Source organism: Rousettus aegyptiacus, unplaced genomic scaffold, assembly GCF_014176215.1.
Source record: "Rousettus aegyptiacus isolate mRouAeg1 unplaced genomic scaffold, mRouAeg1.p scaffold_m13_p_1, whole genome shotgun sequence".
Taxonomy (NCBI): Eukaryota; Metazoa; Chordata; class Mammalia; order Chiroptera; family Pteropodidae; genus Rousettus; species Rousettus aegyptiacus.
In genome coordinates this window covers 72,852,513-72,871,949 of record NW_023416284.1, presented here as the reverse complement: position 1 = coordinate 72,871,949, position 19,437 = coordinate 72,852,513, and the positions used below count along the sequence as shown (strand labels likewise).

The 19,437-nt window shown below is 40.0% G+C and overlaps 1 protein-coding gene across 1 annotated transcript; it reads left to right on the top strand.

Annotated features, from left to right (window-relative positions):
* The first annotated feature begins 396 nt into the window (after window positions 1-396).
* On the top strand, window positions 397-18,604 carry LOC107497676 (myosin regulatory light chain interacting protein). The gene is made up of 7 exons (XM_016119792.2): window positions 397-711; window positions 1,806-1,996; window positions 12,128-12,313; window positions 13,574-13,771; window positions 14,259-14,423; window positions 15,286-15,706; window positions 17,040-18,604. Exons 1-7 carry the CDS (start codon window positions 625-627, stop codon window positions 17,127-17,129), a joined length of 1,338 nt encoding a protein of 445 aa, XP_015975278.1. The 5' UTR covers window positions 397-624; the 3' UTR covers window positions 17,130-18,604.
* Window positions 18,605-19,437: the final 833 nt, after the last annotated feature.

The following is a 19,437-nucleotide window of genomic DNA, read 5'->3' as shown; positions in this document are numbered from 1 at the left end:
TGGAGTGACCCGAGGCTTATGGAGAAAAGCGGCAGCTTGGAGTCATTTAATCACTGCAAAATTAAAGCCTGACAGAAATGCGTCCCTGCTTCGGAGCCCGGGGCGGTCGCTAGCTCGCTCGCTCGCTGGGAGCAGCGTCGCCCAGCGGGCAGAGGCAGCGGGTGTGTTCCGGACCTCCCTCCTCCCGCAGTCCTCGGCGCCGACAAGCTGCCTCCTCCCCAGGCGGCCCCGGGAACTCAGCCGAAGCTGGGAGGTGGGCCCGTGGTCGATCGGGCGCCTCTATTGGATGGCAGGGCAGTGAGGGCGGGGCGGACCCGCCGTGATTGGCGGGGACACCAGTCGGAGCGGGCGGGGCCGCTATATCAGAGGAGTGCCTGTCGCGGCGCAGGCAGTCGGGCTGCTGGAGTGCGGCGCCGCCGTGGAGACCGGGAGAGTCAGCCGGCGGGCTGGCAAGCGGGTGGTGGGAGGGCGCGGCGGCCGCAAGGCGCAGGACAAGGGTCTGCAGGGCGACAGCCTTTCAGGACCACCCTCGCCGAGACCTGGACTGGGTCTTATTGGTGGCAAGGCGGCATCCCCGTGCACACCAAAGAGGAGGCGGCTGTGGAGGCAGCGGCGGCCCCAGCCATGCTGTGCTATGTGACGAGGCCGGACGCGGTGCTGATGGAGGTGGAGGTGGAGGCGAAAGCCAACGGCGAGGACTGCCTCAACCAGGTGAGGACGAGGGACCAGGTGGGGACCCGGCCGGTCCCCATAGGCCGAGGGGCCTCTGAGCGGCGCCGGGTGCCTGCCGGGCGGCGCTGCGGCAGCGCTTGCGGGGAGTGCGCCCCAAGCGCCCGGTCCGCGCCCCCTACTACCAGTGGGCGTGGGGCGCGCGGCCCCCATCCTGGTGCGCCGGGAGCGCGTTGGGGACCGCAGAGGATGCGCACGGCGTCTGGCCACCCTGCTCCCCCTCCCCCAAGCCCGGCACTTTCCCAGAAGAAGGCGGCCCTGCACACCTGCCGCAGGTGTGTACAAGATGCCTCTTGTCGGGTCCCTGCGGGGGCCCGACCATGACACCAGCGCCCCGGGATGAGGTGATTGGAGGCGGTCGCAAGTCTCTCGGGTTGCTTGGCAGACAAGCCGTGCCCTTGTGTGTTGTTGCTGCTTCTCAAATGGATCATTCACCTGCATCTCCGGATTTGCAGGATACGAAAGGACCGTAGGTTTGGGGTCGTTTATTCATCGGTTGTCCTTAAGCACGAGTTTCTTTACGAGTGAAGAACAACCGTTCCAAACTGCATTTGTATGGCAGACAGTAGATTTGGCTCAAGTGAAACGCTATGCCCTCAACATCCCTAGACCCGAGATGTTTGGAAAACCTCTTGTAAAGCTTAACTGACACTTGTGGCATGTTTCTTCAAATTGTTTGTAATTTTGGAGTCCAGATGGTTAAAATTGTACAGATACTAAGCCGCCAAATCAGCTGTGTCGATTGTGAGGGTGGAGGAAATTCCGATGATTGGAAGAAGAAATTGCCTGAGAGTCTCCTCAGCCTTTCTGGAAGGCTACTTTTGAGGACTCCTTTTACTCTACTGTCATTGGCCATGTCCTTGGTGTTAAAGAAAGGACGAGCTTCTATACTTCACCTAGTAGTTTAGCATCACTGGAATCTTACATCTTTGTTCTTCCAGATTATGACAGACATTGAAGGCTGTTGTTGAACTTTGTAAAGAGTAGGCAGGAATATTAGACTCGGTGGAATCCTTGGGTTTGCTTTGACTATGTGGACCATTTGCTTATCTATGTTGCATTCGTTTTTGTTTTAGGTGTGCAGGCGATTGGGAATTATAGAAGTTGATTATTTTGGACTGCAGTTTATGGGTAGTAAAGGTGAAAGTTTATGGCTAAATCTGAGAAACCGGATCTCACAGCAGATGGATGGGCTAGCCCCTTACCGGCTTAAACTGAGAGTCAAGTTCTTCGTGGAGCCTCATCTCATCTTACAGGAGCAGACTAGGTAAAGTGATGCTAAAATTAAATAAAATGTCAAATAGACCTTTGGTTCCATTTAGAAGGGGTCCTTGCACCTTCCCAGAGAAGTTCACAGGCAAATTTGTTTTGATATAGAGTGAGTTGGTTCATAACTTAGAAGTTTTTCCATAGCACAGCCCTTTCATTGAAATGAAGAGGGAGCTATATAGTTGGCCTGGGGTATATTTTCCAACTCTTATTGTGATATTTCTTGTCTTTATAAACAATGGCAAAGCAAGGTTGAATTCTTACAAACACTTGAGATTAGTACCACAGTGGCAGAAAGACAGGGGAGGGGGGAGAAGACCCAACTGACTTCCTGATAGCAGCATCTAATGCCCGAGAGTAACCTCTGCCTCTTGGCAGTGTTATTGTAGGTCATTGTAGACTGTTCTAACAGAAAGCAGGAAACATTTCCTCTTGGGTTACTTAAACTTAGTCAACTTCTTCAGCCTAGTGTCAGATTACAATGTTTAGCCAAAGAGCTCTGACCAACTTATGCAGAATTTTAAAAGTTTTTAAGTTTCTCAAAAACTTGGTAAGAGAACTCTTTTAAGGCCAGTGTAACTGAATTCTAACCCACAGATATGTTACACATGACTGTTGAGTTTAGATTGTTGAATTTATCTCTTCTAAAAAACCACCAGTAGTAAGTAGACAACGGGAGCATGTAGTTTCCCCCTTTCAAACCAAACATGTTTTCTCCACTGGACTGACAATAATACTTTTCTCAAGGATGAGGAAACTAGTAAACTAGTGTTTAATATTTATTGCTGAAATGCAGGAGACCTAAATCTTATAGTGGCATGTCAAACAAAAAAAATTTGGTCTGAATTCTGTTTTTCATAACCTTTTGGCTTGAAAGTTTGCCATGCACATGAAAAATTTTGAGGAATGATGAGTTAGCAGTATCCTTTGTTTTTAATGTGTCATTCTTTTTTTTGTTTATGCAAGGACTGATAGAAAAATATTTTGAAATATTACTTATTTGAATTTGAAATGTCTGCTTTGCTTCATTACAGAGCTTTAAAGAGTGAGTGAAATGTTTCATTTTGTTTCTAAAGTTATTGGTATGTGGAATTTCTAGTGCTCCTGAACACATCTTGCAAAATATTCAAGTGATTGCATTTTTAAGGATGCTTTTTCTGTATATATTAATTAGAATGGGTTGGGATTTTTTTTACTTAAAGCTGATTTGTGAAAGCTTCCACTTTACATTTCAGTGTGATAACGGGCAGTCAAATAAGACACATATATATACATATGTGTATGTATATAAAACGATGTATTGGAATTTTCATTGTGTACTTTTAGAATGATTTTGCAATCATTTCAGGGCTTCCAGATGGAAATCTAGTTTGAGGACACAGACTTATTTTTTTAAATCTGTAGAAGCTTGAAAGAGCAAATACATCATTTAAACAATGGCTGTAGTTACAGTAGTATAATACATTTGTATAATGAGTGCTTACAGACTTTAAAATTTACTACTTAATGTTCTATACCTGTGCATTCTTGTATTCGAATTAATAACTATTATCAAATCCATTTTATTCATGTAAGAAATAGAGATATTTTATGAATTAGAATTGGAATCAGATTTTCTACTTTATCGATTCAATTGACTTTGGCTCTTGAGATTCATTGCTCGAAGAATATACATATGTAGTTAGACTAAGTAATTTTAATTGATCTTAGATCCTTTTGGTATCTTACTGAAAAATTAGTGTGATCTAAGCTTTTGACTTGCTTTTAAAATATTGGAGAATTTTACCTATTTTTGTGGAGTTGTCTGAAATACAGAATTTTAAGAAAATGCCGCCTAAAGTTTATATAGCGTTCCACCTTAATAACTAGATAATATGATTGGTAATTAACATTTCTACCTTTTAATTAGGATCAGAAGTTGTACTGGAAGTTACAATTAGCATTGTTTTTATGTGCATGATACTATGGAACAAGAATACTTATTTCCCCTAATGTTATGTTACCAAGATAAAGCCGGTTGATAAACTTTTTGATGTTTAATTATTCATTATAAAATATTTATGTAAAATGACATGAAAATAAAATAGCTTCATTTGTGCAGCGAGTAAACTCACCTTCACCAGTCCAATTATAAAAGGTTATTGTTTACCATCTCCAAGTCTAATCATAAGGGTATGTTTAGTATACTGAAAGTTCCTGAACAGTTTATTAAATGGTGCTGAAATATCCTGGCTGAGTTGTCCTCTGTGGACAATTAAAGTAGCCGGCCTAACTTGGGGCCATTTAATATATTAGTTCACATCGAATTAGGGAGGCTGCTATGAGAATGATGGCAGGAAGGCCTGTGTGTAATAGGAGGGTACTATGGTCAGAAGTCCAGCAATCTAGGTCCAGCTTGGCCACCAACTACCAGGGTATGCAGACTTCCAAGACTGAGCTAGCTCTTCATCTCAATTGAAAGCCCAGGTAAAGAGGTCTCTAGAATCTCTTCTAGCAATAGATTTTTTTTTCCTTTGCTTCTGTTTCCTCTGTATATGATTTCCCTCAATATTTTCCTAACCACATTTCTCAGAAGATGGAAAAAACATATCAAGTGTCTACTTAGATTGGTAGGAAGAGTTAATCTGGTTTCTGTTTTGGCCTAATTTTAGGTCTGGTTCTTCACCCAGGTGATTGTTTGCTCTTCAGTGGAAGTTTGGAAAGTACCTGGAAGTCATGTTTAAACTCAGCTGGCACTTTTCAGAGATAGAGGCAGCAGGTATTTTCAGCAGATGTTTGCCATGTTATGGATTAAAATTAAAAGTGATGTATTCTAGGAGTAGATCTGAAGTAATAATTTTTGAAATTCTTGCCTTTCAAAAGCTTTCAGTTATTTACAGCAACTCAGACCAGATTTTGTCAACATTTTCAGAACCAAAGATTAGAGAATTATATGCTTCATCTTCAGAGATGGTAATTATACCGTCCACTGCCAATAAAATCTTTCTCCTGACTTCCACATTTTAGTAGAGCACAATGGTCTTTGCTAGGGGCACTCCTGCTCCTGCTTAGTCTTGAACTCAAAGTTCATGGAAATGCTGTAATCCTGAATGTTGACTCTCACTAAGATTTGAATGATGTGAGCAGGAAGTTTTACGTGCCCCTGGTTAAACCTCACTGTTATTCAGACCTCAGCTCAGTCACCACTTCTCAGGAGAGCCATCCCTAGGACTGCTCGGGAGACCAACTCTCCCAAGACATCATGTAATTTTACTTTATGGCGTTTAATGAACATATAACACTGCCTTTACTGATGTGACAGTTTGTCAGCCACTGTAATAATCCAAATTCCATGAAACAGGGAACTAAGCCACATTGAATCTCCAACCTAGCAAGTGCCTAGTGCATAAATATTCATTGAATCAATGAGTTAGGAACTTGGAAATAAATAAAAATTGGGTTAACTGATGAGTACATTTTCTCACAGATATTGAAATGTTTGCCAGTTTGCTTTTATAAAATGAAAAGTTTGAGACTATCAAAGAAATCTCACCATTAAAAAATGTTTTGTAGTAATTTTTATCTAGTAAGAATTTGCTCAATGCTTAGCATTCTTTTGCTGCTTTCCTTTGTCCCTCCACCCCACCCCAGGCCATTTGTTTATTGTGGGGTTATTTATTCATTCATTCATTCATTCATTCATTTATTCGTTCATTTATGCATGCATGCATGCCCAAACACAAAATAGGCTCCTGGCAAGTCAAAAAGGTAAAAACATTCATATATTTTTGGCAGAGAAAGTATTAATTAAATTTCTGAATTCCAATATATCTATTAAGCTTTTCTTTTTGCTTAGATTATAGAATGTTTGTGTTATTATATTAGCCACAGATCTCTCATCTGGGCACCTTCAATGTTTTTTCCAATTTCTGATACTTATATATCTCCAAAGAACATTGGGGAATCAATTTTTATGTAATAAAAATGAACTTTTAATCTTGATCATATACTTATTTTTTATATTTGAATATTTAGATGGCACTTAGGGTCTGACTCAGGGTGACCGGTCGTATGCAGCTCCAGGGGTACCAGGTACATTCTGTGTCCTGGTCCCAGATCTCTCCCAGAATTAATAGCACTCTTACTAATCTGGATTGTTGAGAAAGGGTTTGTAGTTAACACTTCTAAACCAAAGGATTGTGTTGGTTGTTGTTTGCCTAGGACAGATATCTGTTGTGTGTAATCATATTCTAGAAGTGCAGATTTTATGCTTCCAAGTATTGTATTCTTCTGGTTTGGGTTGAAAACATTCCTCCCTCCCACCCCACCCCTCCCCCCACCCCGGCCATACACACTGCTATTTCCATAGCTTTTAACTGCTTTGGAGCCTGAAAATGAGCAAATTTATCAGAGATTCCTATTTTGCATTTTGGGCTTTGAGAAGGATTTCATGAAGCCTGTAAGGAGACCTGACTTGATAATTATTTGGCTGTGACAGGTTTTCTCAATTGCAAGCCTTCCATGAAGTGTAGATTTAATGGTTCATTTTAGGTATAGCTATTCATTTGAATTCTGAGCCTAGACCTAAGGGATTTTCACTAGTATTATTTTCTCAGCTTCTTACTATGAAAATTTTCAAACATATTGGTAAGTTGAAAATTTTTAGAGTGACCACCCAATAACCCCACCTAGATTCTACTATTAACAATTTACTTGCTTTATCACATTTTATCCTTTTATGGACCCCTGTGCACATCTATTACTCTGTCTTTTTGGTGCTCTTCAAAATTAGTTGTGTGTAAGTATACTTCCCCCTAAATACTTCAATATGTATATCATTAACTAGAACTCAATATTTATCTATGGTTTTTTAAATATAGAATCTGTATATGATAAAATGCATAAACACGAATCATACCATTTAATGGATTTTGACAACTGGATGTGTCTGGTCAAACAAGATCCTTATCAAGATTTAGAATATAACCATCACTCCAGAAAATTTGCTCCCGCCCTTCTGCAGCCAAACCCACCACCTTCCCCATCCCCATCCCCACCTGCCCGTTGCACGACCAGGGTTGAATTTTTTCCTGTATAGATTAATTATGTCTGCTCTACTTCATGTAGATGAAATCATGATGTGTATACACTTTCGTGTCTCTTATTTTGTTCATCATATGTTTTTTGAGATCTGTCATATTGTACATGTGAGTGGCTTGTTCCTATTTGTTTATCCATACTCCTGTTTTCCAGCTATTATGAATAAAGCTGCTGTGAACATTCAAGTACAAGTTTTTTTTTTTTTTTTGTAGACATGTGTTTTCATTTCTCTTGAGTAAATAAATACCTAAGACTGGAATAGCTGGGTCAAAGAAGAGGTAATCGTGTAGTTTTACAAGCAACTGCCAGACCTTTTCTCAAAGCACTTATACCATTCTGTACTCCCCCCAAGAATGTGTATGAGTCCAGTTCCTCTATATCCCTGCCAGCCTTCTGGTGGGTATATAGTGGTAGCATCCTGTGGTTTCAATTTGTGTGTTGCTATTGATTAATAATGCTAAATACTTTTTCATGGGCTTATTGGCCGTCTGTACATCTTTCATGAAGTGTCTATTCAAGTCATTCACCCATTTTTATTGAGTTGTCTTTATTTTTGAGCTGTAAGAATTCTCTACGTATACCAGTTCTTTGTCACATGTTGTGTAAATACTGAATTTTCTTTTGTGGCTTACCTGCTTCCTTGATGCCTTTTGGAGAAGTTTTTAATTTGGGTAAAGTTTAATTTATCTGTTTGTTTCTTTTATAAGTTTTACTGACTTCATCCTGAGACACCTTTTCTACCCCTATGAAAATACTCTCCTATGTTTCATTTTAAAAGCATTATGTTTATGGCTTTTATGTTTAGGCCTATGATCCATCTTGAACTGATTTTTGTTTCCCTGGAACTTAAGATGCAAAACAAAAAACTCTTACAGCAATTCTGTTTTGATTTGGTAGTTTATATATATAACCTGGCAGTCAGAGTTTTGTTTAAAGTAAACTATCGTGGTTAGTTAAGCGACTCATTGGTCTGAGGCAGGCATATACATGTTCTCAGTGGGTCTAACAAGGTGAGGGACAAAGTAGCCATTACTAACTACTAAATGGGTGGCTAGGTTCACACAGGTCTTTTAAGGGAGAAACAGAGTTCAATTTTTGGGACTGGGATGTTTTCAAAAATAGCTACTTAGCCATTTTAAAGATGTTTTAGGTTAGTTACTTAAATTTTGAGTTTAATAGTGCATGTGGATATAGTTATTTTACATTTGTGTCACAAAAAGCTCTTGAAAGTGATGTAACTAGGAAGGTACCCAGAGGGCAGTAATTGAAAGTAACCGTCTGTGATGAGTAGATAGACAACTACTGATAGGTTTGCAGAAAGTTCTGCTTTGATTATTAGATGATTTCTTGATGAGACAAGCCAGTGTTCAGAGGAGAGTTCTCACGATTACAATTCTTAAAAGATAAATGACATAATTCCTTATCATTATGGGAAGGAATTTTTAGATTTGAGGAAATTTGAAGTGCTTTGGAACCAAACTATATTAAGAATATGTGACTTTTTAAAAATTAAAACTTGGCGTATTATTTTTCACTCCATTTTTTTCAATCTTCCATAATGTCTATAATGCTACAGTAAGTATGAATTCATTTGTACCTATGAAGCAAAGATATGAGTTAACCAGAATGTTTCACTTTGGGCGCCAAAATGTGATTCATCTGTTGAAAATATTCATTTTCTTACTAACTGGGTAAAACTTGAATGATCATGAATTTCAAGGTGTGACCAGGAGAATGTTTAGAGAATGCACTTTGAGCTTATGTCTGCAGGACATTTGCTTAAGACGAACAAAATAGTTTTCTTTTCTCCAAAGACTTTCATTCTGTTTGTGATTCTAGCATGTAGCCTAAATGGAATTAGATATGTTAACCACTTTTGATCTTTAGTAAAAAAACAAAAACAATTCACTGCATGCATGACTTCTTTGACCACATCTGCCTGTTTTTGATAATATTGGTAACATTTCACCCACTCTGCAAAAGGACGGGGTGGGGGGTGAAAATCCATGAGCCAGACAATTACAGGCCAGATGGTTCGAGAGAAGACAATAGGAGAAAATATTTGATTTAAAACCATTCCTAACTGTTGAACCATCACTGGATTCCTTGTCGGAAATGTGTCTCTGTGCTCTGCCATCCTCCCTCTTGGAAAGAGCACATTAACTAGAGTCTGCCGGTGGCTCCTTTGCTGTCACCATTTCATTGTGTTGTTCTTCTAGAGAACATAAGTTGGTTCCCCAAAAGCCAATTTGTGGCCGTAGTTATTTTGTTGAATGTGTTCCTTCACACTAAAAGTTTCATCTGAAAAGGAGCAGTCAGCCACGTTCACCCTGTAACACCAGCATAGGATTTGGCACAGAGGCAAAGCACAACAAATATTTGACTTGAAATAAGAAGGTCGCTTTATAAGCATAAAACTGAAAAATGCTGGAAGGGCTCTGTCAGAAAGCTTATGTCAACAGAAAGGAGGAGGATTCTCCTGCTCCATAGGATATTGATTGCAGTCCAGCCTAGAATGTTAAGTATGTAGAAAAGGCCAATTGTCTCCTGTCCCCTTTTTTATTTCTGACTCACATGTGGGGAAAGGATCAACATTACTCCTGAGTTACTGACCACCTGTTAATATTTTGTTACTGCGGCTTTGCCTCTAATTTTGGCAGCTGTCTCTCCAGAAGTAGGCGTGGATAGTTTGGAAAAAGAAATTGGATCAATTTTGGAACTCTTTTGCAAGTTATGCTTACTCTTTAATAAAGCAGAAACGAGTCTCTAACTTGATAGGTGGGAAATACCTTAAAAGATAACTTTCACATAAGCAGTAATTAAATTGAGAAAACCGTTTGTGGTGATACTCTTCATAGTCTTTGAGCACATAATTTCTTTAATGTAAGCATATATCCAGATTTTCATTTCCTACTAACCCCCCATGAATATAGAGACAGAGGTATATTAACCAAGGTGAAGTTTACTGAATGGACATCAAAAAAGCATTTTTAGGGTTGACGCAGTGCTGTAACAGCAAGATTTTATGAGAGTGCTAGGCCTCAGTCCTCAGATAGCTATTTTAAAACAAGTTATTTTTCTGGTTATTGCTTTGCCCCAGTAGGGACCCCCTTCTCAGTTTAGTGGTATGTCAGAAACACTTTAAAGACTAGCAGATGTTTGGGTTAATAAAAACCATGCTTATCTTCTTTCATTTCTATTGTGCATTCTTACTGTGATTTCTTCGTAGAGGCTTTGAATAAAGGAAAGAAACTGCAGTATTTGGCAGAGTCCGATCATTTTAAACATTTCTTTATCATTATAGAAGGCACAAAACATTAAATTTAAATAGTTCTTCAGGGGATATTAATGGCTTTTGTCAGCCTGATATTTTGAGACTCCATAGAGCGCCTCCTTAAAGTTCTAGCCTTGTTTCTACCCTTTCTTACATTGCTCATGTTGTCCCTTTTACCTTGAACATCAAATACAGACTAGTCCGTAAATAAAAGCAGTGTTGAGGACTGGATTGAGGGTATCCATCTGCAGTGGGGAGCTGAAATTAGGAGCACTGTTAAGAGTAACACTCAGCTTTACCAATGGTCCTAACTCATTTGTTAATGGAAGGAATATTGTGGCATTTTAAGCATGTTTGATAGGCTATAACAAGTCATCGAAGGAAGGTTATGCCTATACATTTGCCAGAGACAAATTTTATAACTTAGGCCAATCTGTCTATGGTTTAGATGCTCTCTTGAGAATCTTCGGCAGTATGGATTGGCAGGCAACAATATCTGAAGTTTCCCAGGAGTTTTCTGAGTACAGCATACCTTTTAGTAAATGTAGAATATAGTATTGTATATGACTGAGACAGGTCAAATGGAATGAAACTAAAGCGGGAATGAATATAAACTAATTGCAGACAATATGCAGTTCCACTTATATTTATGGAACTCTTCAATAGTAGAGGCACTTTAGAAGTTAGAATATGTCAAATACCATAATATAGGAATAAATAGTTTGCATGTGATATAGACAAGAATGTAGCTAAATGAGGGGACAGAAAGAATGGCCATCAGGACAGAAGGAGCAATGAGAGTAGCCAGGAGGCATGAATGTGCTTGGTTTTTCCTGGAAGAGGAATTGTTCCTTCCCCCCAGGGCATGTGGCTGGAGGGAATGACAGGAAATGTGGCTAGAAAGTTGGGGCCAGAGGGTGGAGAGGCCTGGGTTCAGGCTGACATTGTGCTTCCTCGGAACAATGGGATCCCTTGAAGGATTTTGAGCAGAGAAATGGCAAGTACATACCAGAAGGAAGGAGCTTGGAAAGTACATCAGCACAGACGTTGGAAGAGAGTTAAGCTTAGAGGATGTTGTAAATTCTCTGACAGTTTAGAAATCCAAGTAGGACAGGGGAGGTAGAAGTAGGAAGAGTAGAATTGGATTTAAAGTGTTTTCAAGAGATAGAAAGAGATTAAGAGTCGAAAGTAAATCTGAGAGAAATAACAAACAAGACTATGCTTTTTGTTGGGAGAAAAAGTAGGTTTGGGAAGAAAGACACTGAGTTTGGTTTTGAATCAGCTAAAATTGAGATACTAAAAACATCCAAATACAGAAGTCTGCAGGCAGTTGGACATTTGGATATGATTCCTAGGAGAGAAGATGGGGCTAAGACTAGAGATTTGGGGGTCATTTGAGTAAAGATGAGGATCTTAAGATATCAATCATAGGTCAAGATAAAGTTTTTCTGATTAAGATTATTTCTTTTAAAAAGTTTTAATACAGACACTTGTGTATAATTATTTCACATTTTGTAACTTGAACGCTATTGAATTTGTCTTAGATTTGTTTTGTTTGGATTACACTTTTCATTCCAGAGAAACTTAGTCCTTAGACTTATTTTGCCTGGATACTCATGATAAAAAAGATTCTTTAATGTAAGCTTTTTCACGGTGGCTTTTTAAATGGCTATGTTTTCCTTTACTTAAAAGGGATTATGTAAATGCTAAGTAAGTAGGTTGGATTTGGTATCAAGGTAGTTGCCAGCATAACCTCATTCTTGCATTGCTTTGCAGGCATATCTTTTTCTTGCATATCAAGGAGGCCCTGCTGGCTGGCCATCTCCAGTGTTCCCCAGAGCAGGCAGTGGAACTCAGTGCCCTTCTGGCCCAGACCAAGTTTGGAGACTACAATCAGAACACTGCCAAGTACAGCTATGAGGAGCTGTGTGCAAAGGAACTCTCCAGCGCCGCCTTGAACAGGTAAGGCTGTGGTTAAGGTTAGTGTTTATACCTGTAGATCTAGCAAATTTAAAAGAATTTTCAGAAGAAAATTAATCTACGATATAGACAGATAATATGTGAGAGTAAGACTAGGCCATTTGCCCAATTTAACCAGTTATTTTCAAAAGATTCCTAGCCTTTTCTTTGAGAAACTTATAAACGTAACACATAATCCACACAAATAAATGTCCTTATGTGAAATGTTATATAACAAGAAGTTTTTAAATATCTGACCTTTTAAGAATGCAAGTCTCCTAAAATAAAAAGTCTATCATGTATGTTGGAATTTTCTTCATCCCAGCAAGGATCGAACCAAGAGACCTAACAGAAGCGTCTTAGTTATCTATTCCTCAGTAACAAGTTACCCTCAATTACTGGCTTAAAGCAGTAAACATTAGCTCACAGTTTTGTGGGTCAGGAATCTGATCCTGGCTTGCTGGGTTGTCAGGCTCAAGATGTCTCACGAGGCTGTTGTCAAGCTATTGGTGGAGTTCAGTCTCAACTGAAGGCTCAACTGAGGGAAGGATCTGCTTCCATCCAGGCTGACTCATGTGGCTTGTTGGCAGGCTTTATTCTCTCACCACATGGGCCTCTCCATGGAACTGTTTCATTATGTGGTACCAATCCAAGTTAGAGCAAGAGAGAACACCAGGATGGAAGTTAAAAGTCTTTCTAGGACTTAATTTCAGAAGTGAGTGACATCCCATCGCTTCTGCCATATTCTGTTCGTTAGAAGCAAGTGATTAATCCAGCCCGTGCTCAGGTGAAGGACATCACTAAGAGTGAGAGCACCAGGAGGTGGAGATCTTTAAGGCCTATGTTAGAGGCTACATGCCACAATAGATCAAATAAATGCTGCATTTTTCAGTCATAAAAAATCCAGTCAATACCTTACAATGCTATTGTAATGAAACTTATAAAAGCAAAAGTAGACAAATGTATGAGAGGTTCCTACATATAAATGAGAGATTTCCTGTAATTCTTCCAAATCACCCTCATGAAGCATCCCAAGTAGTTTTTTCTACTGAATATTTAATAGTCAATATCTTAGTATCTTAGACATATTTTATAATATGTTTGCTAAGTAAGTGAAACATGTTAATATGTAGCTTTAAGTTCTTGTGATTCATAAATGGTGGTGTCAGTATGACTCACTTTTGAAAATGATATAGATTTATCTCTAAAGACTGTATGATTTAATTATTCTGCATGTCTCTGTGCCTTTTTGGTGTCCTGCAGCATTGTTGCAAAGCATAAGGATTTGGAGGGGACCAGCCAGGCTTCAGCTGAATACCAAGTTTTGCAAATTGTGTCGGCAATGGAAAACTATGGCATAGAATGGCATTCTGTGAGGGACAGCGAAGGCCAGAAACTACTCATTGGGGTTGGACCTGAAGGAATCTCAATTTGTAAAGATGACTTCAGCCCAATTAATAGGTAACCCATGTCTTTAATATTTTTAGACCTAAGTATATGTATACCTTTGTAGTTCTGATCATGAAAATAGAATGGGATTTACTAAATAGTTACCTTTTAAGAATACAGTGTTTCATTTTGGTACATAACATACATTTTTTTGCAGGCTTGGATAACCATTTAATTATTTTTTAAACTAACTCAAACGTATTGATGTGGCAGGCTTAATATTTTTCAAATAAGTCGTTTGCTGCTAAAACAAATCTCATTTTCACCTGTACACACACACATACCCCCCAATAACTCACTTCAGCGCTTCTCTCCACTGATCCACAATTGCCTTGCAGTGTGCCTTTGTAACTGGAGAGCAAAATGCTCACTTAAGTGATAGCCCCAGACTGAATGTCTGATTTTATTGCTGAGTCATGAATACATGGGAATCTTACTAAGGTACATACATGGTGACAAATCTCTCCCCCTTGCTTACTTTTCTCTTTCTGTCTTTCAGGATAGCTTACCCTGTAGTGCAGATGGCCACCCAGTCAGGAAAGAATGTGTACCTGACCGTCACCAAGGAGTCTGGGAACAGCATCGTGCTCTTGTTTAAGATGATCAGCACCAGGGCAGCCAGCGGGCTCTACCGAGCAATCACGGAGACTCATGCTTTCTACAGGCATGTACTGCTGTTTATCTTGTTGCCATAGCATCTGTCCACAGCTCTAAGGTTTTCGGGTGACGGTGAGGCTCCTGTAGTCTCTGGTATCATTGTTTCAGTGAATCCTGTACAGAATTTAAGAAATTAGCTGCTTTCAAATGTTTCATTTCTACTGTGGCAGTGGAGCCCTTGTCAACGTCATCTTGCTTTTCCCACAGAAAGTGCGTACGTATGAGCTGCACAGACACCTTCCCCTGCTTATCTCCCCCAGCTCCTCACAGTACCTCCTCTCCCCGAGATGACTCGGGTGGTTTCACCTCTGCCCTTTCCCAGCAGGGTGGCCTAAGCCATCTTTCCTTGCAGGGGGAGCTGCTCTCCTGAATCCTCACTGCACCATAGGGATTTTTAAATAATTTTGATACTCTCATTTTAGAGGGTGCTTTAAAGTCGAGTTGTGGTTTCACTTGAATATTTGGAAAATTAAAGCTAAGAAATTTAATTGGCAGGCAACCTGAACCTTTTTTGCGTTAAAATAGTCACAGAAATTATGGAGCAGAATGGAAAATTTGTAGCAGTTTTTTTAAATGAAGCCAAGACTTCAAAGAACAATGTCCTTTTTCTTGCCACTAGTTGCTTTGGACTAGCTCATGCCTGTGCAGGTGGAGGGGCACATTCACTGTCCCCGAGCATTTATGGCTGCTCTAATCATTGAGATCTTTAACACATATAAAACGGGAAGAATTTACTTTCAAGAATAAAAACAAGAATATTAAATGTCTACCAACACAAGTATTCTTATTCATCGCAGCGTTTGAAAGTCTGAATCACAGGAATGCTGGGCTTGTGAGTATTGAGGTGGCTGTTCAATCTCTCCCTGTAGGTGTGATACAGTGACCAGTGCTGTCATGATGCAGTACAGCCGAGACTTGAAGGGCCACTTGGCATCTCTTTTTCTGAATGAAAACATTAACCTCGGCAAGAAGTATGTCTTCGATATTAAAAGAACATCAAAGGAGGTGTATGACCATGCCAGGAGGGCTCTGTACAATGCCGGCGTTGTGGACCTCGTCTCAAGAAGCGACCATAGTCCTCCAAACTCTCCTCTGAAGTCCTCAGAGAGCAGCATGAACTGCAGTAGCTGCGAGGGCCTCAGCTGCCAGCAGACCAGAGTGCTCCAGGAGAAGCTGCGTAAGCTGAAGGAAGCCATGCTGTGCATGGTGTGCTGTGAGGAGGAGATCAACTCGGCCTTCTGTCCTTGCGGCCACACCGTGTGCTGTGAGGGCTGTGCCGCCCAGCTCCAGGTGAGGAGGTGTCAGCTGGCCTGCTTTTCCATGGCAGCCTCACTTATCCCTCTAGTTCATAGCCAGTGAGTACCTGCTACGTGCCAGGTGTTGGTTCACTAATGCACAAACCAAGAAAGTCCACTTCTACTTGGAAAGGGCCTTTACATTTAGTTGCCCTTGGAAACGTTTTGGATTAAGCATTACTGTTTTCGACAATGTAATTACTGTAAAACTACAGACATGTTTCATTTTTCAAGTGTTGGAAGCAAGGCTCAGATTCACAAGGTAATGCACAGTTAGGGATTGAGCCGGAGACTTGAATCTAGGCCTCCTGAGGGCTGGTCCAGCATTTCTCCTTCCATTTCATGTTGCCTAACGTTTCCTGACCCTTAGGAGGATGGTCTTTATTATTGACTTAGAAGATTCGGTTATAGCTAACTCTCAATTATCCACAAGTAGGTCATTTACTCTGTGATTATTTATGATGAATTTCCTTTTATTACTTTATATGCCTCTAGAGGCCCCTTGGATTGGCTCTAACTTAACAAGTCAAATTTTAATGTTAACACAGAAAAATAAAAATAACTCATATGTAATATTTTTTCCTGCCTTGCACTGTACATTTCCTCTTAAAATAATTTTTTCAATTCGTTTTCTCTTCCCAGAACAGTTTGCTAAATTTCACTTTGGTTTTATGTAAAACTAGCCCTAAATAACATCTAGTCCTTCAGAAAGTGCTAATTTCAGAGCTATTTTTAGGGCTATATAACGAGCAAACAGGATGCCTATGTCCTTCTTAAGCATAGCTCATGCTACTATGGTACGTTATCTCCCCAGGAACCATCATAGGTTTGTCCTTTTCTGCCCACATAGTCTGACCCTCATGCCTAAGGCTCCCTTTGTGGCTGGGGAATGGGTGTGCTTGCTGGGAAGCCAACGGGGGTGTGGACCTGTGCCTCTGACTATAGGAGCAGAGCCATACTCTGGCCGTGTGGCATCGGCCCAGTCCTGCATCACTGCCTGAGGGGTCGTAATCTGCCCATGTAGGGACCACAGCCTCATCGCACAGTGAGATGTGTTTGGGAATCACTTTACTCGTGCCTCACTGAGAGTTTGATGGAAAACCTAATTAATTGCCTTCCGTTTATGCTTTTTCATAATATTCATTTTTAATTCCTTATAAAGTATAAACTTTCAAACCAGTGAGAAAATAAAGATCTCTACCAATTAAAAACTAAAAATAATTATGACTGCAACTTATTTAGAAAACAGAACGTAATGGGTTCTGCAGGTGAACACTGAAGACATCTCAAAGGTGTCCTGACAGGTGTTGTTGGCTTTTCTTTTCCAGTCATGTCCAGTCTGCCGGTCACGGGTAGAGCATGTCCAGCACGTCTACCTTCCAACCCACACCAGTCTTCTCAACCTAACTGTCATCTGATCTGTTGTGCACTTACTGGACAGGCCATGTTTCTGTGAACTGCCCTATTATTAACTATAAAATGATAGATTGTGGAGTAAAATAAATACTCCAACACCCATCTGCCATGCAACATTTAAAAAGGAAAAGGAAGAATAAAAAGAATACGATACTCCTCACCACCAAAACGTATGAGCAGCTCCAGTGGTGGGGACCAGGAAGACCTCGGGACACAGACACATTCCTCAGATTTTCATTCTTTTTGTGATCAAGTAACTGAATAGTAAAATCTCTGATGTCAGTTAAGTGACAACATAGCCAAAAAGTGGGTACCGGTACCTTTTAGGAAGCGATGTTGTAAGTCTCCTTAATGTATTTCAAGGTAAGTTTTCTACTTAAAAGCCAGTTTTGTAAGAATTAGTTTGAAGAATTTACTTGTTTTTTTTGTTTGTTTGTTTGGTTGGTTGGATTTTTTGTTTTGTTTTTGTTTTGTTGTTACTTTGGTCTCCGAGCTCTGAACATTTTTAACAGGAAGATTTTTCTTAAAGAAATAGTCGTCGTTTTAATGTCACTTCTGTTATTATAACTTGTTCAAGAATGATTGGGAGGCAAACATTTAAAAAATCAATTCTGTGGCTTTTAAAAAAAAGTTGACAGCAAAGTGGTCAGATTTAAACCAGTCTGGCTAGTAGAAAATAAATAACTCACCACGGGTAGCTTTCTGTTCCCTCCCCATCTCCTTACCCCCAGGCCTTTCAGTTATAAAATGCTACCAATTTGGTTAAAAGATTTCTGTGGAATAGTCAGCACTCCTTGGGCCTCTTAAGGTGGTGAAATATTTTAAGATCGAAAAGGGAGTATGTTCCTTAGATGAAGCGTCATGGTGTGCACAGGAGTGTGGTTCTTCAGTTCTCCCAAGCACTCGACTGCAGCTTCACCCAGCGGGGTTGCTTTCGCTTGAGCCATCAAGCATTTTACAGCCTTATTATAGGGATCTAGATCTTGTAAGCTGTTTATTTTTGGTAAGTGCTTAAGTATTAACTTTCAGTTGTCCCCTCTGTATGCCTTAGAGGGGTTTCAGGATTTTCGTTTCTATATTTTAAATCATGTTTTCCACTCCCACTTGGGCATTTTGGATGCTGGTCAGCTTGTGGGTTTTCTAGGATGTCGGGAAACCTAGATGACCTTATTGGGTGCAATACTAGCTAAGTTAAAGCTAGAAACCTACACTGTCACTTTACTGAGATTCCTGAGTATACTTTTCATATTGCCTTAATGTAGCAGTAATGTGTTTATGCATTTGTTTCTTTGCACAGACATTTTGTCAGATATTAAAACTCTACTTTTTTATGGCACATATTAGCATATAAGCCTTTATTCCAAGAGGTATTTATTTTTTCACTTGTAAAAAAATAATGTTTTCACATAAAGAACTCTGTTATATCCTAGAGGACTTCTGTCTTTTATATTCAGGATAATAAAGACTTTAAAGCAAACATGGGTGTTTGTATCATAGTTACTGTTATTTAAACCAGTTCAATAAGTCATTTTAAAAAGAGCATTGGTAACATCATAGTGGGTATCTAATTTGGTCCTATATGGAAAATTTGAAAATGTTTAAGATACTGACCCTAATTGAGGGGAACATTCATCCAGTTATTCTATGTTTTTTTGATTATAGGATTAGAATGTGTGTGAAAATAGGGTAATATATATATATATATAAACAGATGAAAAGTAAAAATTGAGGAAAGGACTGGAAGGTATTAGAGAAGAAAGGGAATGGCAAAGTTGTAAATTAATAATTTAAACCCAAGTGATGCTGCTAGTTAGCTGCCTGGTCAGAACAGATGGGTACCTGTCTAGGTCCTAGCAGTAATGGTCTCAGGGTACAGACTCTTGGACTATATTCTATAGCAGGAGTCTGGTACCGATCCACAACCTGTTAGAAACTGGGCCGCACAGCAGGAGGCGAGCGCCAGGGGAAAGAGTAAAGCTTCATCTGTATTTGTAGCTGCTTCCCAGCACTGGCATCACCGCCTCAGCTCCACCTCAGATCATCAGGCATTAGATCCTCACAGGAGCACCGGTCCCTGGTGCCAAAAAGGTTGGGATTCGCTATTCTATAGGACACAACTAGCCTTCTGCTGCTAGATCCTAACTGCTCTCTAAGTGTGACATCTCTGGACAATAGGAAATTTCCAGCTCCTTTATAATCTTTTAGGATCACTATCAAATATATATGTGGTCTGTTGTTGACCAGAACATCATTATGTCGCATGTGACTGTATTCCTATACCTATGTCAATCTTCATCGATTTCTGGAAAT